At 36.3% G+C, this 24,570-nt stretch overlaps 3 protein-coding genes and 1 long non-coding RNA gene across 4 annotated transcripts; all 4 read left to right on the top strand.

The window, feature by feature from the left end:
• The first annotated feature begins 702 nt into the window (after positions 1 to 702).
• On the top strand, positions 703 to 4,737 carry LOC144436906 (E3 ubiquitin-protein ligase rnf213-alpha-like). The gene is made up of 7 exons (XM_078125768.1): positions 703 to 1,347; positions 1,613 to 1,769; positions 2,332 to 2,549; positions 2,733 to 2,888; positions 3,454 to 3,642; positions 4,059 to 4,544; positions 4,705 to 4,737. The coding sequence occupies exons 1-7, from the start codon at positions 703 to 705 to the stop codon at positions 4,735 to 4,737; spliced, it is 1,884 nt and encodes a 627-aa protein (XP_077981894.1).
• A 33-nt stretch (positions 4,738 to 4,770) lies between these two features.
• On the top strand, positions 4,771 to 5,743 carry LOC144436129 (uncharacterized). The gene is made up of 3 exons (XR_013480934.1): positions 4,771 to 4,867; positions 4,991 to 5,127; positions 5,697 to 5,743. It is a non-coding gene; the product is annotated as an uncharacterized LOC144436129 (long non-coding RNA).
• Positions 5,744 to 7,052: 1,309 nt separating this feature from the next.
• On the top strand, positions 7,053 to 12,800 carry LOC144436905 (E3 ubiquitin-protein ligase RNF213-like). Its single transcript, XM_078125767.1, has 12 exons — positions 7,053 to 7,234; positions 7,780 to 8,026; positions 8,437 to 8,577; positions 8,684 to 8,798; positions 9,138 to 9,309; positions 9,780 to 9,954; positions 10,163 to 10,281; positions 10,675 to 10,869; positions 11,059 to 11,181; positions 11,518 to 11,656; positions 12,012 to 12,250; positions 12,662 to 12,800. Exons 1-12 carry the CDS (start codon positions 7,077 to 7,079, stop codon positions 12,798 to 12,800), a joined length of 1,962 nt encoding a protein of 653 aa, XP_077981893.1. The 5' UTR covers positions 7,053 to 7,076.
• A 1,588-nt stretch (positions 12,801 to 14,388) lies between these two features.
• Positions 14,389 to 24,306, top strand: LOC144436904 (E3 ubiquitin-protein ligase rnf213-alpha-like). The gene is made up of 19 exons (XM_078125765.1): positions 14,389 to 14,422; positions 14,558 to 14,695; positions 15,115 to 15,278; positions 15,539 to 15,761; positions 16,125 to 16,295; positions 16,499 to 16,674; positions 18,024 to 18,152; positions 18,641 to 18,791; positions 18,894 to 18,970; positions 19,675 to 19,819; positions 20,032 to 20,225; positions 20,626 to 20,814; positions 21,503 to 21,629; positions 21,738 to 21,944; positions 22,260 to 22,390; positions 22,791 to 23,014; positions 23,342 to 23,506; positions 23,765 to 23,908; positions 24,140 to 24,306. The coding sequence occupies exons 1-19, from the start codon at positions 14,402 to 14,404 to the stop codon at positions 24,304 to 24,306; spliced, it is 2,943 nt and encodes a 980-aa protein (XP_077981891.1). The 5' UTR covers positions 14,389 to 14,401.
• The last annotated feature ends 264 nt before the right edge of the window (positions 24,307 to 24,570 follow it).

Below are 24,570 nucleotides of genomic sequence, written 5' to 3'. Positions count from 1 at the left end.
TGTTGTAATCAGCGATGTGTCAGAAATCATGAAATACCGACAACATTTTACCAAGCTATGTGCTATTGAGCAGACCGAGCTACGTGATGCTGACGTAGAATTGGTACTTCAGTGCAGGCAAAGGGAGATTGACACTTGGAAGGCTGGTTCAGAAGTGGTATACGCTTATGTCATTCTTGTAGAACATTTTATTGAGCAAGGCAAGTACGATAGGTTGAAAATGTAATTCCTACCACTGCCAAATGGACAATCATATGTGAAATTGGAATCAGTAACTCGGCCCAACTTTTTAACGTTTATACGTCCAGTTCAGTATGGATTTGATCCGTAAAACTTTTCGCGAATGAGTGATTGAATATTAAGTAGTACATGTAGGCCAATAGCATAAGGCCACGATGATCAAAGTTATGAGTGTCATCAATAGGGAACTTGCAAACCCGCCATGTTGAATGTTGCATCTTGGGAAATGTGATAATAAATACTAATCAATCAGTATAGTCAACAATGTGGATACATTGTTTGTAACTACAGTACAAATAATCAATTCATACTCACCCTGACCATTGTGGGAGGTTAATTTTATCAGTAGCTCCAGATTAGGTATTACGGTAACCACAGATAATCCCATAGTCCTTTGCATCTGAGCATGCTCAGTCTGGATTGCAAGTTCCCTATTACAAGAATATTCTATATTACCTAATTATGACACTTGTCGGCGTAATTGATTTAGAAATTTCAATTCTTATTTACACACCAGGTATCCTTCAGAAAATTGATACGGTAAGAGGAAGACCCACCAACGAACTTACAACCAGAGAGATTTGTAATCCGGGTGATTATACAGGATGTCAATCCGTGAGTGCGTACACTCCACATATCATATGCTACCCTTTCTCTCAGCAACAGATGACACTTCTTAAAACTATGCATGGTTTTAAGTCATCTCAAGTCTTCAATCGGCTGTGGAATGACGCTATTCAAAGGAGATGCAGAGATGAAGACAACAAAATTCAGAGACTTTCCATTGATGAAATGGAGAAGGATATTTGGCAACCTGTACTTGCCGCCCTCGCCGACCTACAGACCAGGCTAAAGAATGGTACAATAACACTGGCTGAGATCGATCATTTCTTCATCAATTTTGGTCATAAATATCGTGACATTAGCGACGAATTGACTCAAATCGGTGGAAAGGATAGTGCAAGTTGGGTGGGAATGAGAACACGACAGATAGAGATACATCATCAGGTGCAATCTGTGGTTGAGGGCGCTGTAACAATCATGAAACTACGAGATACCTATAAACTTACGGGAGACTTCAAGGCAGTTGAGGTGCTCTCAGTCAAGGTAAGTGTAAAACAACAACGTTAACTGTAAAAAAGTACACTAACTTACGACCAGATGTAGTTATGAGCGTAAGTAGCTGACAGTGTAGCTCTAGTTCAATGCCAAATACTTCGGAGTTAAAAAAGAATTCAGACGCCCTGTCATATCAACGCCATTGAAATATATTTCCTATGTCACTTTTCGATGTATCAGAACAGAATGTAGGTACAGGCAGACCGACAAATCGCTATATACGCTATTCCAGTAATGGTAATTGTTGTTACAGGGCGAAGACTACATGAAGCAACCACTAGATTCAATGACAGATGACATGGTGCGTACAGGGAAAGCATTGCAAGACTTAAATGAAGAACGTAGAATTTGTCTTGAAATGTTTAGCAGATGTAAGGACTTAGTGGAATGGATAAGGAAGGAGCTACGTGGTAAATTATTTCGTTTCTTTTAAACTGTAAAGCTAGATTTCTTTGCAACTATGTCAATCACTCATCTGTGATAAAAGTATATTCTTCAGTTGTAAATACATTAGTCCGAGCAAAATTGTATCTTTGACAACTATCACTGGTCTTGAAACCATGTATGTAATTACCAATTATTTGAATCCATCGCCATTGCTGAGAGGCTGTTCATGCATCATATGTGGATCGGTATAAATCGATTATGATTAGCTACATAAATTATCATCTTCAATAATAAGGATATTCTTAGTGATTCTGTTATTAAAACTATGAGGATGAGCTGGTAGGGTTGGAAGTGATATGATAACTACACATGATGACGTGTAAGTGTACCGCACATTGACCCAAGACTGTCAAATGGCGGCAAAGGATAAAGAGATGTCCCAGGGATATTTTGTGTGATTTTAGTTTGAAATATTATGTGTTCCTAAAGAGAATACAAGTGAGTTTCTGTAAATTTTGCAACACTACGCCAAGAGGTCGTTACCCTGTATACTACGTAATTTACCCCTTTCTGACATCTTTGCAGATATAATAACTTTGAAGGCCTTCGTTGAGCTGTCTATGCGTGCTACAGGAGACGGTGATTTGGACATTGACCGTGTTACCACTCTTGACCAGGCTGTCTCTGGATATGCCCCACTTATTTACGATCTACCTCAACACTGTGGATCTTCTTTACTCTTAAACAAATGTTATAATCTTTGGGCGTCGCTTTCGAAAGATCCTCATCTCCCCGAAAAACTGGTAAGTTTACCAAATTAGAAGTTCTTGTTAATCAATCGTGCGGTCGGTAAGACGACGGGTCGTCCGATTATCGATGTGAGGACAACAAACATCAATTGTATTACGTGTATACCATTTGAAGCCTTTGCAATAAAGAGATCGTACTATTGTGGTATTAAAATGCAAACACTGTTTTCGTTTTAGGACGGTACTTCACGTTACCTGGAACTTTTCAGACGGATTCAGCAATCTCATGGGTCGACAGAAGAGACATCTATCCAACAAGCAAAGGGTATTAATGAAAGGGGTTTCTATATCATTGGTGTTGATCACGAAGAGCCAGGCGTCTATGATAAAAAGGTACACAGTACCATTAATTAATGAGTTTGTTAGGTCTACAAACGTATTTTACTTTGCAGTGAAATGTATATAATGGTATCGTCCAATCAGGTGCTGATATGGTGATGTAGTATACGGATGCAAGCATCGTAGCGATTGAAGTAATGTTTTCAGTAGTTCTTCTTACCATTTACTCGTCTAGTTAAAGGTAGCCTATAAGCTAGAAATTTTAACTACAACATCTTTCGTGCGATCCCTCGAAAGCCTCGAGCCCCGTCGCTATCATTTGTGTTTGAATGGCTAAAGTTCTTGGGCAAGATTTGAACCACGATTGTGCCTCAGTCAACCTGCTGTATATTATCTTGAGAAACCCGGGATAAAATATGGGTTTCGTACATAAAGGGGCCTCGTAACTGTCAAAAACTGGTAGATGCAAAACCCCAATTTCACCAGTATTTTTCGAATATCATGAATGACAAAGTGTTGGGAAACAATATAATAATAGCTACCCATCTTAATAGCTTAAATCTATCAAATATTTCGTTTGCTTGTGTGACAATTTGCCACGGTTTTTTCGTCTTTCTAGCTTCCTTTGGCATCATGTATTCAGTTGAAAGTGTTAAGCAAGCGGGGAAAGCAAAGTGAAAGTAGGGATGCTTCAATTGGACTAGAGAAACAGTATGATATTAATGCTTTAAACGACCTACGAAGTAATCTTATGCTGATAACACATTGTAAGGAAGACAATGGGGAGATCGTGGACAAATTTACTGAGGTATGTCTGCCGACAAAATATATTACATAACCATACATTTTAGTTATATTACATAGCAAATTGAAATTCGAAAAGCAAATTTGTTTATACGTCACATGCAATCGAATATATTCTTAATATGTTGCTTGTGGATGTGTATAATATTTATATGTTATTAGCTGAACGTAGAAAATATTGGAGAATAACATAAGTATACCATTGCCAGTACTATCAAAGAAGAATCGGGCAAATTTGAATGTTTTGACTTTTCGAACACAGCAGAACCAGTGACATAGACACGCACATGTTTTGGTCTCCTTCAGCTTGTTCTCCTTGTTATTCCATACTGTATTTCAACTTTAAAATCTAATAAACATAACAATACCCTTTGGACTCTATAAACAATTGATTAAAATTCCTTTATTTCTATTTTTCAGATTTTGGATTATGTGATTCGGATGACGAATACCTACATAAAACTAAGGTCAACAGGATGCGTTCCATTCTCTGGTTGGAAAGTTACTCAGGCCTGCAATCCTAACAATGCAAAAAAGAAAACAGAAGTAACATTTAGCGGACCAGAAAAGCTGATACACGAACAGAGAGATGCAACTGAGCAGCTATCGGAACTGTGTCAATTTTTGGATGACTGCCTAAAGGAGTGGTTAGATTTTATCGCTCAGAAACGTCTTGAGACTTATGAGCTAAACCACTTTACAACTGAACAAATCATCTTCCTTCGACATGAACTTGCCAAACTGATTAGTCCAAATGGCACAGACGATGTCGATCTTTCCGTGTTCGCTTTATTGGACTGTCTCCATCCACGCTGTACCCATGCCGATGTTCTAGATGCGATGCGCCAAAGTCACGACAAACCGAGGAAACCAAGTCCTAACATAGAAAGAGTGGAGTCTTCACTGGTGGGTGTAAGCCAAAAAGATCAACGAGAGACATTCGTGCAAACATTGATAAACGACGGCATGAATGAGATTTATGCAAAAGCTGCGTATATCAAATGTGGTTACTATGAAAACACCGATTTGGCTCTTAAATGGTGTTATGAACATTTTGACTTCGAAGAGGTTGCAGATGCAGCATACCTTGAATACGTGATGAAATACGACGTCGACCATGCTACATTGGAGGATTCAACTCGTCACATTGAGATAGCTGAATCAGACCTTGCAGAGGCATCTTGCAGCACAGCTTCATATAGTCAAGAAGAACCAGAACACTCATTTGGGTATGTATTGGCTCATATCACCATAGAAACCAAACTACTTATTCTAGTGTATGCCGGTTCCTGTTAAACAGTCCAAGAATGTTTCATTGCTATTAAACTATTTTTTAATTATGTCTTTCATAGAGATGATCTGTTGGGGCGTTTAAAAGGTCTATGGAAAATTTCATTGGAAGCAGAAAACAGCACGACGACAGATACAAATATTAGTTTTGAAGACCTAAGGAAGGTTTTGAGAAACCTGTCTAAAAGATCGGGTGCTAGTACGTATAAAGTCAATACAAGATTGCTATAGTTACCGCCAATGACAGTTTAGCCTGGAAGATCGAGGGGTTGTTTCAGCTTGTAGCAAGTGGTTACATATACGGACCAACGACTGGCCCTTTCAGACTAAGTGACAGTTGTGTTCGACTCTCTGAAAGAAAGTCACACCTCAGAACCTGAGGATTATATATTGCTATTCACTTCAATATGTCTCCAAGAATTAAATATGGACAATACTCTATATACACGTGTAATAAGATTTTAAGAAAACATCCATTATGCGTTTGCGATAAATGAACAGGAACTAATGAACTTACATGTACTTAAAAAACTATATTATTCTAGAATCTCAACTGATATGTCCCATGATTTCTATGTATTTCTGTCTCTGTCTCTGTCTCTCTGTCTCTGTCTCTCTGTCTCTGTCTCTCTCTGTCTGTCTGTCTGTCTGTCTGTCTGTCTGTCTGTCTCTCTCTCTCTCTCTCTCTCTCTCTCTCTCTCTCTCTCTCTCTCTCTCTCTCTCTCTCTCTCTCTCTCTCTCTCTCTCTCTCTCTCTCTCTCTCTCCAGACAAAGCATACGACCGCTCGGCACCAGAGTTTATCGTCAAAGGAAGACCAAATTTAGTTGTCTGTCCAGCAGGTAGATATAGTAGATGTGTGAAGTATGATATATATCTCACTATTTTCGATTTAAACTCCTGCTACACACTATTTATATATACAATGTACCTATATATTTTTATTACAGATTAGAAGATTAGGCAACAGTGTCATATGAATTAAGTTGTATATTTCATATTTTGGTTTCCACTTATGATAGCTGTCTTAGCTTCCATTTATCACACCGATAGATGACAGTGCTTCAAATCATACCCCGTCTGATATTATTACTACTACAATCAACAATTACTATTTATGATACCATTTCCTTTTCGTACCAGCCAACATTTTGAAGATTATCCTGTCGGTTTACTTGAATGATCCTTCATTACCTCTTCCCTCGTCGGATGAAGTACTTCTATGTAACCAAAATACCACTGAAGAAGAGGTAAAGTGAAAGATTATTTACTAATCTGTGACCATCACCACCACCACCACCACCACCACCACCACCACCACCACCACAGCAACAATAAGGAAACAAACAAACAAACAAACAAACAAACAAACAAACACCCACCCATCCACATACATACACACACATACATGATACATACATACATACATACATACATACATACATACATACATACATACATACATACATATATACATACTCACACACACAGACACACTGCCGGTTACATTCAGAGAAATAGCACCATTTAGGGATCTTTACTGTGGCACATTGCCTCGTGGGAGTCAGCAGAAATGTTTGTGCAATGTTGAAAAATGAATATTCATTTATATAATACCTTAGGAGCCTTGCGAAAAAGTCATGACTATTATTGTTCAACTATTGCATCAGTCAGTCAAATCAGCAAAGTATAACCAGAGACTCTTTTAGTGTACTTTGACGAAGTTCGTTAATTTTGCAGGTTGTACTATTCTGGCATCGAGCATTACTTGACAAACATGGACGGATATTTTGTCTTGGATTTGCGGACAGATTGGATTATGAAGTTAGTTCGAAAGCTGACGATACATTTGGTCGTATCCAGGAAAAGGCTAAAAAGGGTAAGATATCAAACCTTGTTACATTTATGATAGTGAAATCATGTCGACCATGTCGATCGTGCAATCGATTCTATAGACTAATTAGCGTACCGTTGACTAATGTTTACTGGATGTATATGCATAATTCCACGGCAGTTATTGACCTTTTTACTAAGTTAAAACGATGCTGAAAAAAATAGTGACAGTGTAATACGGTGAGTATTCATTCATTACGTACACAGACTACAGACTATTGGTATTATGTTGTAAGGAGAGAGAGGACCGTTCAAATATGGTGACAGTGTTGGATAGGTACAGAGTTGACACCCCTATTGTCCCAAGGCCGGAAGAGTTAGCAGACTACCTCCTTAACAAGTTTGTTGCAGAAACAAACAGTGCTGGCAAATATGTATCAGGGCAAGTTGCAGCTGGAAATGTGACCTTCAATAAGTAAGTGTACCTGCAAGTTTATTTTTTATGTCCAAAAAAAATTAAATGATGTTAAATCACGCAAATGTATGTTTGTTGCACAATACTGAACTGTTTAAAAACAGACAATTTCAGATCCTTGAGTAAACCGACTTCATTTTGCGCCTTTTTAGGCAATGGAAGCGAGCAAAGAAAGTATAGTGGGGGTTAGCATACGTAGTTGAAATCCAAATGATCATTTTATAAATGCATGCGCATATTAGATAGTGATAACTGCATCCGATTGGTTGTTTTTTCTCAATAAGTAAAGAACACAATTATATTGAATTTTATTCAATAAATTCAAAATTGTCACATTAGGACTGGACAGGTCACGTGTTTTAATTGCAATGATAGCTTATCGTTTTAAGATAAACATTCACATTCTATCTAAAATCCACAATGCAGGGAACTGCAAGCATGGCACACACACTGTTGTAGCAAAGAGACTGAAACTTCACTATCGGGTTTCCAAGCATGCGCAAGTTTATCATGCTTCAGCTCATTCCCTTATTGTTAACTTGTAGATCATCAGTGTTGGCTACATTGTCCTCCCGAAGTGGCACAGGGAAATCTCTCTTCGTGAAACGGTTGGCCGAGCAACTGGAGGTGGAGTTACATTCAACCAAACCAAGACAAATTCCATTCTGTATTACCGTTCCATTGGCTGAGGCGGCTATAGATATATCCGCAGTTTTAGCATTATTGAAACAATTTATGTCTAAACCGGAAGAGCGTACACCAGCTATATTCCATATTGATATTTCTCCTTTGGTAAGTATTTTATCAAATGCGACATCGTCGCAAAACCACGGCCTCGTTTACGGCACCGTCCTGAACGCGCTGTAGTGTAGCGGAAGAGATAACAGCACTGGTTCGCGAGAATGCAAATGCGAACGAGGACAAAGAATACATCAGGTCAAACGGAAGATTACAGCAGGTTTATGTCTGAGATATGATATACATGATGACGTAGTAACGACAATAACACTTTCCATTTGGGATCATGACTTTTTGGTCGAAAGATTGACAAGCCTTGTGGTGTTAGTACAAATTAGGACTTTTGACGTAATTAACGCTGTATGGCACTTATATTACAATCATGGTGAAGCTTTCAAAACATAAATGTGTATTCTATACAGGATCCTTAGATTAAACGTCTGTAAACATATTTACGGTTTTAGGTGCAAGAAGGAATAGATGATCTGCTATTTAACCTGCTCGTGTTACGTGCTATCACTGATGCTAAAGGAAATGTTTGGAGGCGAAGTCCCTGGGATCTCTATGTTATAGAGATGAATGCTAGTTCACCAAAAGGCAAAGTGGTGAGTTTCTCCATAAACTAATGAGCATTATTTTGTATGGAAAATAGACTGTATGATAACTTAAGGGGAACTTTTGAAGAGTGACATATGTTGTGAATTTTTACAGGTCAATGCGAATGAGGACTACAAATCGTTCATTGAGCTTTTACCGTCAGTTAGTTGTTATGCCCCAAAGGAAACCGAGGAACTCGAACGTCTATTACAGGATAACGAACTCCCAGGTAAGAAAATAACCAGCAATTTATGTCAAAACTTGCATATGTAGACAAAAAGAACACTTTATTGTACGTTTAGATAATGTCAAAAGAACTTCAGCAAGGGGTCGATTAAGTCGATGCTCCATACACGAACCTTGTCACCATACTGCAAAACGGTCAAAAGAAAAAAATAGACAATGTATGAAATATATTCCTGGCAGATAATACACTGGCGAAAAAACGAACGAACGTTGATAGCTATAATGCAGATACAGTGTTTTCATTTCATTTAGACGTTGGTATAAATGAATGGCTTTAGTTCATTCTGTTATAATGGTATTTCATTTTATTTTATTACTACAGAAAATAAGGAAAGGGATCCCCGATTGGATGATACCGAGTTTAAGAGTCTTCCTTTCCAACAGTCTTTGCAATATTTGCTAAGATATGAGGGTAACGAAAACCTCGATCACTTCCAGTACACACCTGGAAGTACTGAAGGAAATCATTTGCAATGCATTTCAACACTTCTCAAGTAAGAGCTTTACATAAAATTTTGACCTTCAGTATACTCCTAGTCATATAGTGTTTGGTAGTTAATCATTTATGTCAAATATAGAGTATAAATTCATTGATTACATTGACGCGATTCAACTACATATTCTAGGACTTGGTGTATTATCTATCAAACACCCCTTGAAGTAATTTACTTTATTTGGTAATATTTGTCGTCAAAAAATGAACTCGTCAATAATAATGAATACATTCTTTTCTGTGATAAAAATACATTTCCATTATCTTTAACATTTATTTCTTCGTTTAACAAACCAGTCTGACAAATCATTCTGCAATTCCTTCGATTTATAATTAAACCATGGGCTTATTAGTTCGAGTTATTATCAATTTATATTAATGTGCTCTTTCATTTGATTGTACTATTTTCATATTTTTTTCAACATTAATGTTATTTTATATCCTTTAAAGATATAACTTGTTCAATTTCAGATATTGTGGTTTAAATAATCCGTCCTGGGCTGAGTTGAGGTACTTCACCTCATTTCTTGGTAAACAGTTAGAAGACTGTGAACAATCTGTGTTCTGTAAACCAGAAAACTTGACAGACACTGAACTTACTGGTTTCAAGAATTTCGTCGTTAAATTCATGATTCAAATGTCTAAGGTCAGTGCACTGCATGTCGTAATAATACCGGGTTCTGTAGTGAGTAGTGACTCAAATTGTATACCTGGATATGTGTACGCAATATGATAATTTTGTGTACTATAGTCAATGAATTTAAATGTTCAATTTTGGTATTGGATGTGTCCTTTTCGAATGAAGGTATAATGGCATATATATTGATTAGCAATACATTTATCCATTTATAAAGGATTTTGCGACTCCATCGTTGGAAACTGATGACCAGAGCTCTGAACAGATTGGCACGAACTCTGAAGTTGACAAAGAAGACATTTCACAATTTCAACTCCGTCGTACGTGGGAGAATAGGTAAGATAATATTGAATCGAGCATCACTCACTATTGGAAGAACCCACATACCAACCGATTCGATGACATCAAAGTAATTGTGTATTAGAACATTTTCTAAATCTAAATTTACTAGGGGTTAAAACCCTACCCTTTGCAATACCTGTGCGTGTTTAAAAGTATACCATTTCTTATACCTTGTGAGCACAACCCCCCCTTCCAGAGGACCCTCCCCGTATGGGGGGGGGGGGGTATGACAGTTTAATGGGTATGTTTAGAAAGTAGTTTCATCCTAGTAATAATTCTCATATACTCCACACTAAATCTTCAGACGTTGGTGTTTTTCATACAAATTGTTTTCCTTTTCGATCAAGTTTAACTATTAACACTTGCTTTCTACTTGTATCACGACAGTCCTCATCCATACATCTTCTTCAATCGAGATCAAGTGACAATGACTTTTCTCGGATTTAACATCGACATGAGTGGCAATTTGATAGATCCAAAAGATCAGAGAGTTTTAGAAATGAATTTTATGCAACCAAAGTTACGCCGTGGTTTACAACGTCAACAAGTTGATTTTGTACCTGATGAGTTTGGTTTAACAAGGTAAGGACGACAAAGGTTTTTGATCATATAGTATACATTTTGTAAATAACATCCTTTGCAAGTTTGAATAAGATATTTCAAACTCTGGTTCCGCTTCGTATATGTTCGTACATGGCCAAGCACTTTAGTAAAATTTTCTTTTATTTGTAATTTTCAAATTCATTTGTATTTGTATTTTTTATCCTATAGGGATGACATGCTAGACAAACTACGTAGGGTTTTGGGAAGCCATGGCAACGATGACCCTGACCCGAACTATGAATTGACAGTAGACAATGTCAAGAAGATCATGGCTATACATATGAGATTTAGGTATATATATCAATTATATAATATTAATGTTTCAATTTAATTTGGGCGACGCTACCTACTACATATTAATCTATCGACCACATACACAGCCACAGATACAAATAAGTATATAGTAAATCAACATTTCTCATGAAATAAAAAGGTAAGACTACGCAATGTGTAAGCCGGTACAGTGGGTTCTCATAAAATATTATTATTTAGATAGTATGAACCATACAATAGTATTCTTACTATCAGATGGTATATGTAGGATTAATTGCAGTTCACCGTTTCTAAAACACCATAGCTTGATTTGAGAATCGATTTGATGATCCGTACACATTTTCTACCTTAAAGATGTGGAATACCTGTTATCATCATGGGTGAAACTGGCTGTGGAAAAACAAGACTAATCCGATACATGTGTGAACTGCAAGCTGGAAAGCCTGTAGGCAAGAACACGGCTAACGGGCCTGAGAATATGTTGATCTTAAAGGTAGAAGATGTTTTCGTTGCTTCCACAGCAAATTGAAAGGGTTAAACGCTTAGAGATTATAACAGTTATATTACAGAGTTAATTCTAATTTTTAAGCTGTTCAAGGATTGGTCAAAAGTAGAGTATCACTTCTTGAAGGTGCATATTGATTAAACCTATTGAGTAAAGAGAAATAGAGAGTATGACTTGGTGTGATCATTGGTTTGTCAAAGTCTTTGTTAATGTAATGTAATATAATGTAATGCAATGCCATGTCATGTCATGTCATGTCATGTCATGTCATGTAGACTTTGGAGTTATAATAAGCGAATAAATATCTAGGTGTACTGATATTGTCAGTATCCTTCCCGTACAGGTGCATGGAGGAACCACGTCAAAAGATATTGTGGATACTGTACGTACAGCAGTTGAGAAGGCAAAGATAAACCGACAAAATGAAATTCCCGATACGGTGCTGTTCTTTGATGAAGCAAATACAACGGAAGCCATTGGGCTTATCAAAGAAATATTATGTGATGGAAGAATGAATGGTGAAATGATTGACAGTGTTGATGGGACACTACATTTTGTTGCAGCTTGCAACCCTTACAAAAGGTAAGTGTGTGACTGCTACTTTCTTTCTTTTTCTCAGAATGGAAGACCTACAGCATTTAATGTTTTCTGTGTCGTTTAAGATATACAGATATAGCTGTTCAGTCCAATTCAATTCTGAATCTGTGGAGATTTCTTATGTGCTTTGACATATAATTTACTTAATATTTTAATTATGTAAGAAAGACGATACATTTATACATAATACTTCGCCTAAAATGGAGTTGAATTATTAACAAAACAAAAGAATATGTAATAACGAATTAGACTCATAAGTATCCTTTGCATTAGTTGCTACTCAGAAATGACCGACACCACATTTATCATTATATTCTCTTTACATAATCTAATTACTATCTTCAATATGTGTTTCCATACCTTCAGAACTCACATTCAACTTCTTATTTTGATTAGACATACTAGTGAAATGGTAAGGCGTCTTGAGGCTTCAGGTCTTGGATACTATATAAAGTCAGATGAAACTGAAGACAGGTTAGGTATGTTAAACAGATATAGTTCTAAAACACTTCATCATCGATTTTCCACGCCGTGATTTGAAAATGTAAGAACACATGGTATTGACCAGTTAACCCTTTTCAGCCGGTCATCAGTTTCATAACTACTATGCCCGTACAGACCTGTACAAAAAATAATTATCTAAGTTATATGCGCATGCGTATTTTTTCGCAGCAGAGTATCAAAGTTCTGGTTGTTCGTGTATAAGCCATGAAATGGTAATGGAAAAAAATCTAATTATCCACAAGTTCAGTATGACATATAAATTCGCAAATATAATCGTTAACAAATAAACTTAAGTTTTGACATAGCACATGTCCAAACAAGGAAACGCGTCATGTATTGAGAGATAACACTAAACTGATTCAGGTTAGCGCCATTTTATTTTCAATACTGTGATGGCTTTCAGGTTTAAGAGATAAAATTTTACAGTTAAAAGTTAACGGTAGGGGCATACACTCTCAAAAGGTACCAAAAAGTAATTATTGTTACAACATTAAGTTTATATATATATATATATATATATATATATATATATATATATATATATATATATATATATATATATATATATATATATATATATATATATATATATATATATATATATATATATATATATATATATATATATATATATATATGAAGTCAGTGGTAAGATTTATCCGTAGCACAGTGCTCGATACGTCTGCAAGCAGAGCGCAGAGCGGAGTACATCAACATCTCCTGACGAGTGATTTACTCACGAAACAGGCTTGCAGAGACGAAAAACCCGACTTGAATTTCTTCTACCCTCAACATATATATATATATATATATATATATATATATATATATATATATATATATATATATATATATATATATATATATATATATATATATATATATATAATATAATATAATGATATTAAGTGCAGTGGATATAATTAGATGTGTACTTTATAGGGCCTGTTTAATCCTTAATCTTTTCGTCAATATATCCAGGCAGTATACCAATGAGACAACTTGTATACAGAGTGCAACCTTTACCTCCAAGTTTGCTGCCCTTAGTCTGGGATTTCGGACAATTGAAGACAGACGTCGAAGAACAATACATATTTCAAATCGTTCGACGTTATGTAAGTGTATTTATACTTGTTGGACGTGGCTCAGTTGCGTTCGAGATGCACACACCAAACAAATGTGTGTGTGTGTGTGTGTGTGTGTGTGTGTGTGTGTGTGTGTGTGTGTGGGGGGGGGGATGTGTGTGTGTGTGTGTGCGTGTGTGTGTGTGTGTGCGCGTGTGTGTGCAACCATGCAGGACATTGATAATTCAGTGTTTGTACACTCACTGCATGACATCCGTATATCATACAATATGGTCGGAGCAGTAGTATCTAACATTCAACATGATGACTTTCTCTTTCTAAGCCATAAAGTAATCGACTTCCATCTCCATCATCGCCAACACAAGTTGGTGCATTGAGTTTATATTATGCCAAATAATATATACGATTCCAATGACATTGCATCAAAAATCAGTTTGCATAGTTTTTTAATTTTTTTTATTACTTTACTTTGAACCTGTTTCAGTTGGGAGATCGACTTACACCAGGAAGTGACAAAGTCATCAGCAAAGCTGTTGCAGCGTCCCAGATGTTCATGAGAAAAGCTCAAGTAAGATTTTAAAACAAAATTGTCAAACATTACACTGGAATATTACTTTTACTAGTATATCTAAATATGATAATTTACAGGAATGGCACGTAACCCAACTGACTGATATTGTTTCAATAAATTGTATTTCTGTAGAATGAATGCAGCTTTGTCAGTCTCAGAGATGTCGAAAGAACTATGGATGTCATGCAATGGTTTCTAAATAAACTCACCAAACTAAATCCTTTACTTGAAGCAAAACCCATCAGTACGGATAATATGATCTCATGGAAGGTTTGTTTCAAAGTTATAAAATATCTAGATAAATTCAAAATGTAGCTTTTTTCTTGTGAACCTATCGTCAGATTACTTGACTGAGCAGAGACTTTGAAGTAATATATTAAAGCAGCCACACCTTGTGGTTTGCCATGTATACGGTACAGTGCCACATTCACTAAACACCGCGTTCCATATTATCATAAATAGCTATAGTCCTGTCGTGAAGTTTGAATCGTGCGTGAAATTTTCAGTGTTTGGATTGATGGATGAGTATTACTAAGTTTGATTTTCAAAGGCCTCTTCCTACATTTCCATTGGTCTCTTGCAGTCTGTGTTCGAGCTATATAGTATATACTGCATTATCAAGTTATTCTAATACTTTTCCCAATATTCATGTTTTGTTAACAGTACTGTATTTTACATTTAACTAACAGCCTACTGATAACATTACAAAATCCCTAATCCTTGCCTTGGGTGTCTGTTACCATGCCTGCCTGCAGGATAACAGGAAGGCGTATAGAGAAGAAGTTGCCCAATCATTTAGGGAACCCTGTGAGCTTGCAGGTGGTGGGCTCCAAATGCTGAAAGAAATTTCAAGGTATTTGTCGTTTATCATAGATATATCTATTTTGGTTGATACGTCGGAGTCAAAGGATGACTTCTGAAGGTAGTAGTTGTCCTGTTACGGTACATATTTGGGCATAAAATACAGTAAACAGTGTTACTTTGCACAATTAAATTACAAATACTACAGAACTGACGAAGTTGAGATTTTTTTTAAATCGCATCATTATAGAACGTATGGCGCATTGTTCACTACATGTTTCATTTAAATCTGTGATTTGTGTCTTCACACAGATGCCAGGATGTATTCTTAGATGCCGTCTATTTGGGACCAAATATTGCACGAAATACCGCTTTAAAAGAAAATGTGTTCATGATGGTAGTTTGTCTAGAATTAAGGATTCCATTGTTTCTTGTGGGAAAGCCAGGATGCTCAAAGTCCCTCGCCAAAACTATTGTATCTAACGCGATGCAAGGGGCAAATTCTGAAAATGATCTTTTCAAAGACTTGAAGAAGGTAAGTCGTACATGCATGCATGCGTGCGTGGCTTCATGTTTGTGTTCAGTTTTGTAGTCACTTTTACTAGAAGAGATTCCCAAGAATAAAAAGTTATTTAACGACGATGTAGATTTTAATAAAATGCTTGCGTTTTGTAGTTTCGGGGAAATATATTTTTTCTGTAAATACGGATATTCCGAAGCCTTCTGGTATGACAACACGTTATACCCATACAAAAGGATTCCAGTGACCCCATCTATTGTCTTTTATTTGCATATTTGCATTTTGAACATCTGGCTCATTAACTGTACTAGGGTTCTTCTTCCCATGAAAAGTTCAAAACCATACAATTGACAAAATAATACAATTTCTGTTTCCAAGGTTAACATGATGTCATTCCAGTGTAGCCAACTGTCAACGCCAGAGGGAATTATTGATGTGTTTCGCCTATGCGGTCAACAACAGAAGAAAAGTGATCTGAACTCCTTTACTTCGACAGTAGTATTAGAAGAAGTGGGACTGGCAGAAGACTCACCAAAGATGCCATTGAAGGTATTCAAATTCTTATATTGCCTTTGGTAGATCATTGTCACAAAACAATGTAAAGTTAGGATCGGGTAGTGTATCACCTGCATAATGTATACTACGAATTCCATCAAGTCTATATGCCATTTACTAATAGGTATACCTTTTGGTACACACATTCGCGTAATTATGGTTTTGATGTTTATTGCACGAATGCGTTCTGTCTTTAGACTCTCCATCCACTTCTTGAGTATGGATGCGAGGATGATACTGATGTATCACCAGAAGAGAGAAAGGTCGGCTTCATTGGAATATCCAACTGGGCACTAGATCCAGCAAAGATGAATAGAGGCATACTTGTATCCAGACCTGAATTAGATGAAGATGAACTTGTTGCAAGTGCTAGGTAATTGGCATTACACAAGACTCCTTGCTACACAAAATTATATCTCACTTAACTACAGGTAGATCATGAGGTACTTGTATGTTGGGTGGTGGAATGTATGAATGCACGTCTCTAGACAGCAAGAACAAGCGAAGACAAAATGAACTGGTAGTTTAAGGAATTTTGATTGTTAGCACCTACTGTGAAAAGATAGCGATCTATTTAGTTTTTGTTCAGTTTTTAAAAAACTTGCAGAAAAGACTTGATTAACTCCAGTTGTTTCACCCATCTAAAGTTCACTCTTGAATTTATGCAATCGTCCATGTTTTGAATGCAACCAACAGCGAGTATTCCTTCATGTAAACCATACACAGTTAATGTTTATGGCCAACTTGGGTAATTTACTCAACACACGCTCTCTAAAACATCTCTAACCGTTTCCTTAAATTTCGTTTCTCATCTCTGCGGTGCTCAACAATCAAATTCTCAAAATCTCCAAGTTCAACTGTATTGACGCATAATTAATTTATAACTATGTTTCTTCTTGTAGAAGTGTCAAAGCGCGTAAATACCTAACACAACACAAGTCATAGATGATGTTCACACTGATAAAATGTTCGAATTCCACACACGATTCACAGTTGATAGACGTTGAGCTTGCACTCAGGGATCATATAGTTCGAACTTTCTCCGCGGAGGATGCCACAGCATACTACATTCTAGTTCCAGATTCCTCTCAAACAGGATTATGAAGTTGCGTGTCCAGTGACTAAACATATATTTGTATAGGTGTTTACCACAGAATATGCTAATACCCTACTAACTAATTTACATCTAAAAACTAAGCCATCTGACAGTATAACATGGTAATCCTCAGATTCACTTCTAGCTGATTTACATAAAAGATAAACTCACTGATTTACATACAACATAAAAATGTTTTGACCAGGCGTCAATGTGAAACCGTTTGTCGAGGTTTACTAGTAAAATAGCAACATGTCTTTTTGATGACACTGATTGTGTAGGTATAGTGTCAATCAACCTGGGCGAATGCTAATACTAGGTATTTATAATGAACACATATTGCCTGGCCATGAGGGCTATAGCAACGTACCCGTTCATTACACCCGAGGGACTGTGAGTTACCAGTTACGAGGCCGAAGGCCGAGGGAAATAGCATGTGATTCTGGTAACTCACAGTCCCCCGGGTGTAATAAACGGGTGCTATAGCCCTCATGGCCAGGCAATATGTGTTCAATATTGCCAGCCAATAGTCAACTATTATGATTACTTGCGCGCATGACTGACAAAATCGTAAACTACACTTATTTTGTTCAATACGTCATACCTTCTTTTTATTCACCATCCAGGGGTATTTGTGATACTGATGTGAAGGTACTGCAAATTATTGACGTCATTCTTCCTCATCTTGCCAAAGCATATTTGAAAGTTTACAAGGAGCAACCTAAAGAATTCTTTGGATTGAGGGATTTCTATAGGTATATACATTCTTTAAATCGTATACATCTATCAGTCATTCTGTATGTCATTCCAAACTGTTAGTATATAACTTTTTTGTTCCATGGAATTGTTGGTTTCTTGTTTAAAGATATGTACACTACTTGGTGAAATTGTTGCATAACGTAAATCAGTCATCAATATGAAGGGTGATAACAAAACAGCTACAAAGATTGAACGACGATGGATGCCGATTATGAAGTCGTAATGCACGTACTCATGCAAGTGTCAACGACTTAAGTAGCCAAAAATAGCAAAACTATTGAAAAAGGTCACAATTGTAATATACTTTTTTTAACGCATTATGTTACACCCTTATAGTAGAAGAACTACTATTCAGTCATCTGTTGATTGGCTTTACACATTTCAACAAGAGTATACAGTCAGTTTAGTAAAGTCTAAACAGCAATTCAAATGTAATGATACGATTATATGAACACATTGTCTGGTTTCTATTGTTTTTTTGTAGCTTGATCAAAATGGTATTTGCATTCACCAAAACCAGTGATAAATTTCCAAGCTGGTCGCAACTAAAACACGCAGTTCTCAGAAACTTTGGTGGCCTCTCAGAAATTGACCCAGTGAAGATATTCAGAGACGCACTAGAAGTCCATATAGAGGTAATGTAACTCATACGATCACAAGAACTGCTAACGTCCAAGAAAAAGGTCCATTACCACCATCGTAATTTCATTTCAATTTATTTTCTCCGTTTCTTTCAGGAACATTCGACTGAAACGAATACAGACTGTACAACCATGGGTCTTATAAGAGCAAGTTTGGGCCTTGACCAACACATGTAAGAGTTCTGTTTATTTTCATGTTATTCATAACCCCTGACGATAAAAAACTATTAAATTGTGTTTTACATTGCTTTGCAAAAAGTACGGCAACTTTATTACCTAATAATGTAAGGCAAAGTTATGCTATACTGTGTCAGCATGTGTGTGTGTGTGTGTGTGTGTGTGTGTGTGTGTTGGCATGGTATCGCAAGAACTGGCTAGGTTTTGGTACATATGTCATGAATATTTATGAATCGTTTTCACAATAAATTATTTTCGGTAGTTTGGCAATGTCTTCAGTTGCAGGCTTCAACTTCTACATACATAACTCGGTTAACGGTTAGTTCATCTGCGATAACAAAGCACATGTGTCTTTAGTTGGTTCGTGGTGGTTTTAATTTTAATGAGTCACTTCCATAATTGATTTCATTGCACAAAATCTGTCAATTTCACATTTCTCGGTATGTACATTGATGATAACAAAGCACGCGCTACTTATACAGCTAATTGATTTAGCTTGTAATTTTAATGTGTCATTTGCATATATGTATTGTGGGAGTGCAAAAATTACAAGTGATAACAATAAGTATGATGTACAATGGTAATGGATGATAGCCTATAGCCCAGAAGCTTGCATTAATGCATGTAGGAATGACAATTTAAAGGCTTGTATTTTTTGTCTTACGGAAAACAGTCAATTTTAAGTGGTTTTCATTTGTAGTGTGATGGCAGAGGACAGCCGATATCTATTGATTCTAACCGAAAACTATGCAGCCCTTGGTATCCTACAACAGGAAATACATCAACTGAATAATCCCGTTGTAATATTTGGAAGTAGTTTTCCTAGAGACCAGGAATATACACAGGTATAACTGATATGTGAGATAGAACCATCTATGATTCCTATGTCACAGCCTCTAACACCTTTGAATCTTCAATGACACAAACCTGTATAAAGTGACGTTTACAGTGCTGTAATTATTTGCAACATTGTGACGAATTGCAGAAATTATCAAATGCTTCAATCTTTTAAAAAGTAAGATTGATTTTAAAATTTTCATTATGTTTTTTTTCCAAGATCTGTAGAAATATTCATCGTATCAAGACCTGCATGGAGAATGGTAGGAATGTAATTTTACTGAATTTGGATAAACTATATGAAAGTTTGTATGACACATTAAACCAATATTACCTTCACTTTGGTGGTCAGAGATATGTGGATATTGGACTTGGTACACTAAGAAAGAAGTGCAGGGTTCATAAGGATTTCAAGTGAGTAGATATCCAAAACATTGGTCAATGCTTACATGGAACCTCTACATCAGCTTTTTCCGTCTGATTGATTCATTCGTTGGTAAACTGTATTTTTTCTCTAAAAAGTAGTTTCGTGCTAGGTTGTTTATCGTCCAAGCTAATTTGGAGCGAATAGATGGTGCCCGCGGGTTTTCTTCAGAGCCTTATACCAGGACATGCGCAGACTCATTCGTAGTTTGACAATTCTTTAATCATTATTCCCAACCTATTTATTCGTAAATTTTGTTATGTAGTATACATTTTACACAAGAATATACTATTTTTGATTTTGATTTTTGATTTATTTCTAGTAATAAATATTAAATATAATTTAACAGCCAAGTACATGAAAATTTAATACGAACTTCTTCGTATTCAGGTTGGTTGTCGTTGCAGAAAGACAAATAGTGTATGAAAGATTCCCCATACCGCTGATAAACCGACTTGAGAAACACTTTCTTGCTATGGACACCATTTTAATGAAACAACAATTGGATATAGTGAAGAGACTGAAGAAATGGGCAAACGACTTCGCAACTATTAAGTTAGGGATGCATGATAAAAGAAGGTAACTTTATTATCAGCCCAAGGGTACAACTTAGAAAGGGGGGGGGGGTTATAGGAATGATCAATGTTCGTGTGTCTGTCCATATAAAGTCATCAATATCTTAGACGTCTATAACCCAATTTTACACAAACCAGGCACAAATGTCAAACACTGTAAGGGTAGCATTCACGTCACTTTATTTTGCTACCTTAACATTTATGGCATAATGGTGGCCATGTTTGTTTTAAAATGCATATGACCTCCTAGCTATAGTCCTTGCTTCTCTTCCTTCCTTCCTTCCTTCCTTCATTCAAGTGTCAAGCCCACATCAATAGTGAGGTTCCCAGTGAGATGTTGACATTTTACTTTGACCATATTGTTCAAGGTCAAATAGCCAAAATGTACATATATTTTTCTACCACAACTCAAAGATTCTATTCAAATATGTATACACGTATTATCTAATGACTGTGCAATTTATCTTTATAGCCTGAACTTTGATCTGACTTCCATCTTTAATAACAAATAAAAATTACTCAATTTAAAAACATTTGGACGTAGAGACACCATTAAAGTTCCTGCACAAGTATTTAAACCCACATTGCTAGTGTCAAGCTTTCTATCCAACCACTGGCTTGTGACCTAAACCTTCACGTACAAGGTCAAATGATAACACTCTACACATCTGTTTGGTTTTTCTCCTCGTCAGAATTAACTTCACTGTGTGTGATGCTTTTGTTGGATATAACAGTGACACACCAGCCTCCATAGTTCTACAGGTGTGTGCACTTAGAGCAAAAGAAAAGAAAGCTGACAAGGAAGACTGGTCAAATGAGGTAATTACGAATAATAATTTATAGATTAAGGTATCTGATTATTTTCAAAAAGTGGTCAATATCTACCTAACACAATTACTCTATTGTTTGTTATAATTAATTGATTAGGTATTCAACACTGCCGCCAATATTTTACTGCAATGTGCGACTCCGGATGCAGTGGCCAGATTAAGTAAATCACTAATATTTCAAAGTGCTAGTAAAATATGGCATACATACTTCCATGACCAAACCCATGGTTGTTTGGCTTCGTTTTTGAAAACCCAGCTCGAGACTAGACGAAAACAGAAGAGAAAAGATGATTTGCTCCTTCAGGTATCTATACTTTAATATAAGTGCAAGGCTTTAAAATGTTTCCATACTTTTTCCATAACATAGAGCGGGACATATACTTGTATACTTGTATGCGATATGAAGAGTGATGATAAATGGTTCGTCATTAAGAGGAAGGATTAACATTGTGTTAACATTTGTGTTATGGATGGATGGATGGATGGATGGATGGATAGACTGATGGATGGATGGATGGATATACATACATACATACATACATACATACATACATACATACATACATACTTTTACGACGTCGTTCTTTTTTGAAAAATGTAATGATTTCTTCACCAACAGGTAACCACTCACACCCGCCTTTTATCAAAGCATGATGTTGACGAAGTTCGTGAATCTTTAGGAATACAACATGTGCATGCTATATCGCTGCAAGAATTTCAAACTGAGCAGCAATTTACAAGTAAAGTCCGGTAAGATTGATCATGATCTTTGTACACCAATGTTTTTCCTACTCTAGCATAATTGATTTCTTGACATAATTTTTGGTCGGTAGTGTTGCTTTACTGGTCGTGTATGAAAGTGTAATTCTGATACAGGGCGAGCAAATGTTAAATATATAATAAAAATGAGATTGTTTGGTACAAAAGTTGAGACAACAAGTGAAACAATATAATAGTGATTTTGTCCCATCTATCTTTTTTAAGAACCATCCGATTAGGTATCTCTAGTCAATACAATGTAATGTATCGTCATTCCCTTCTGTTGGCCTACTAAATGGTATAAACCATCAATTTTCACAACAGTGCAATGTACTTGCGTATACCACAAAATTTATGTCAATGATATAATGTTGACCATTGTTGTTTACAGTGAATACTTCAATGTAGTATCTAGCAAGGAGAAAGTGTTACTAATACAGTGTGCCATGGGAAATGAAAATATCAACCTTATTGCTTGTTCACGTTACATTTTACTTGATGAAAGAGCAGAAGCTGCCAAAAGAGTTGCAGAATCAGGAAAATTAATGAGTACCCATGTGGTATTTATTATTCAGTTGCCATACATTGCTGGAGGATGCTTTGATGGCTTTCAAGGTATTTGTAAATCAATTGACTTTGAAGATCTTCATTTTATTATTATGATCTAGTGATATTGATGTGTGAACCTGCAATCCCAAAAATTTCCAGCGTAGGACACATCAGTACTTCATGCACTAGTAGTGGTAATACCCCCGTGGGACACACTGACAGGAAGAACAACACCCTCACAGTCGATTGTACAAAGGACAATTGACATTTATTACGTCATAGTCTGTTAATAATGATATAGTGACTATTACATCTTGTATCTGTCCTTTAAGCCATTGCGTTCTTTGGGAACGATAGGATGATATCTCATATCACATGTTCCTTTCTACACAGGTGGTAACTGGCTTTCTGTACATATAGATGAGCTTAGACAACCCCTTCGAAAAAGGCCAGAAGTCGTACACTGGGAAAACCAATCAATTAGTGACATGTTTGAAATGGGTATCACAGAATACATGAATTGTAAGGAGGGCGAAAATATTGATATCCAGAAAAATGGTAAGAAACATCAAAACGGTCATGTCTGCTTTACTATAATCACTATGAATTCAAAGTTAATTATGCTAATTTTACTGTTGATGAGAGACTGTGGTGAAATAGAGCAGCATCATTTATTCACAAACCTCATACTTTAAGCTTCTTGTAATTACAAGGTCAAAATGATGTACCTCCATCTACATGTACACCTCTACAAATCTATTGTGCAAATTAACTGCACTAGTTGGCCTGCTGTAATTATATGTATATACCTTCCAGGTGGCAACTTTGCATTGGATACGCAAGGCGTTATTCGCACCTGTTTGCATTCAGCTTGTGGAATGTTAGAAGACCACGAAGACAATCTGGAAAGAGGGTCGCATCGAGTTGGCATGTTGTTAAAGAAATTCGAATCCAGAGACGGTATGTTTAGTGTGCATTACTGTGTATTAATAATGGAGATGTGAAATACATATTGTTATAACATCGATATTCATGTTTCAGTCTGACTGCTATTCAGAGTTTAGAGGAGATCGTGATCACCTTGAGTTTGAATAGCCTTTCAAAAAATATCTAAACGATCAAGTATATGCATATTCAAGTCACTATTCAGAGATGGCTTAATCAGAAGTATCATACTTATGTTTTGAGCAGGTAATAGATTTTGGGAGGTAGTCCAGAAAAGAATGCTAGAATTATTGAAGCAAAAGGATGAAAAGGTGACCAGTAAAACAGCATGGCTATGCAATGAGGCTTCCTCTGGGCAAAGAATCCAGGAGAGTGGAACTTTCAGGTCAGTGTTAAGACTCAGTAAGAAGTGATGTAGTCCCATCCTACATCGATGTGATATCAGAGTATAATTCGACGTGATAATTTATAGCACGTTGGGCGTGAAACAATCGGATTACGATTATAGTACACAATATGTTTACTAATTTACGAGTTCTGTGGATTTACACCTTGGTAGAAGCACAGGTAGTATATGGAATTGATTTATACAAGAATGATGTTTACCAGTTTCTGTTCATGTTGCTCAAATATTTAAATAATATTGTTTTCATTGAATGGCTTCATAAGAATTTTCA

Source organism: Glandiceps talaboti, chromosome 6 (assembly GCF_964340395.1).
Source record: "Glandiceps talaboti chromosome 6, keGlaTala1.1, whole genome shotgun sequence".
Lineage (NCBI taxonomy): Eukaryota > Metazoa > Hemichordata > Enteropneusta > Spengelidae > Glandiceps > Glandiceps talaboti.
This window is presented reverse-complemented; position numbering and strand designations above follow the sequence as displayed.

Coding starts and splice junctions, on each gene's coding strand:
- LOC144436906 (XM_078125768.1), top strand. CDS start 703: ATGACACTTGTCGGCGTAATTGATTTAGAAATTTCAATTCTTATTTAC. Junction 2,550..2,732: donor CTCATCTCCCCGAAAAACTG/GTAAGTTTACCA, acceptor TTTTCGTTTTAG/GACGGTACTTCACGTTACCT. Junction 3,643..4,058: donor TCGTGGACAAATTTACTGAG/GTATGTCTGCCG, acceptor TCTATTTTTCAG/ATTTTGGATTATGTGATTCG.
- LOC144436905 (XM_078125767.1), top strand. CDS start 7,077: ATGGTGACAGTGTTGGATAGGTACAGAGTTGACACCCCTATTGTCCCA. Junction 7,235..7,779: donor GGAAATGTGACCTTCAATAA/GTAAGTGTACCT, acceptor GTTAACTTGTAG/ATCATCAGTGTTGGCTACAT. Junction 10,870..11,058: donor GATGAGTTTGGTTTAACAAG/GTAAGGACGACA, acceptor TTTATCCTATAG/GGATGACATGCTAGACAAAC.
- LOC144436904 (XM_078125765.1), top strand. CDS start 14,402: ATGTTCATGAGAAAAGCTCAA. Junction 16,296..16,498: donor CACCAAAGATGCCATTGAAG/GTATTCAAATTC, acceptor TTCTGTCTTTAG/ACTCTCCATCCACTTCTTGA. Junction 20,815..21,502: donor GGGATGCATGATAAAAGAAG/GTAACTTTATTA, acceptor TCTCCTCGTCAG/AATTAACTTCACTGTGTGTG.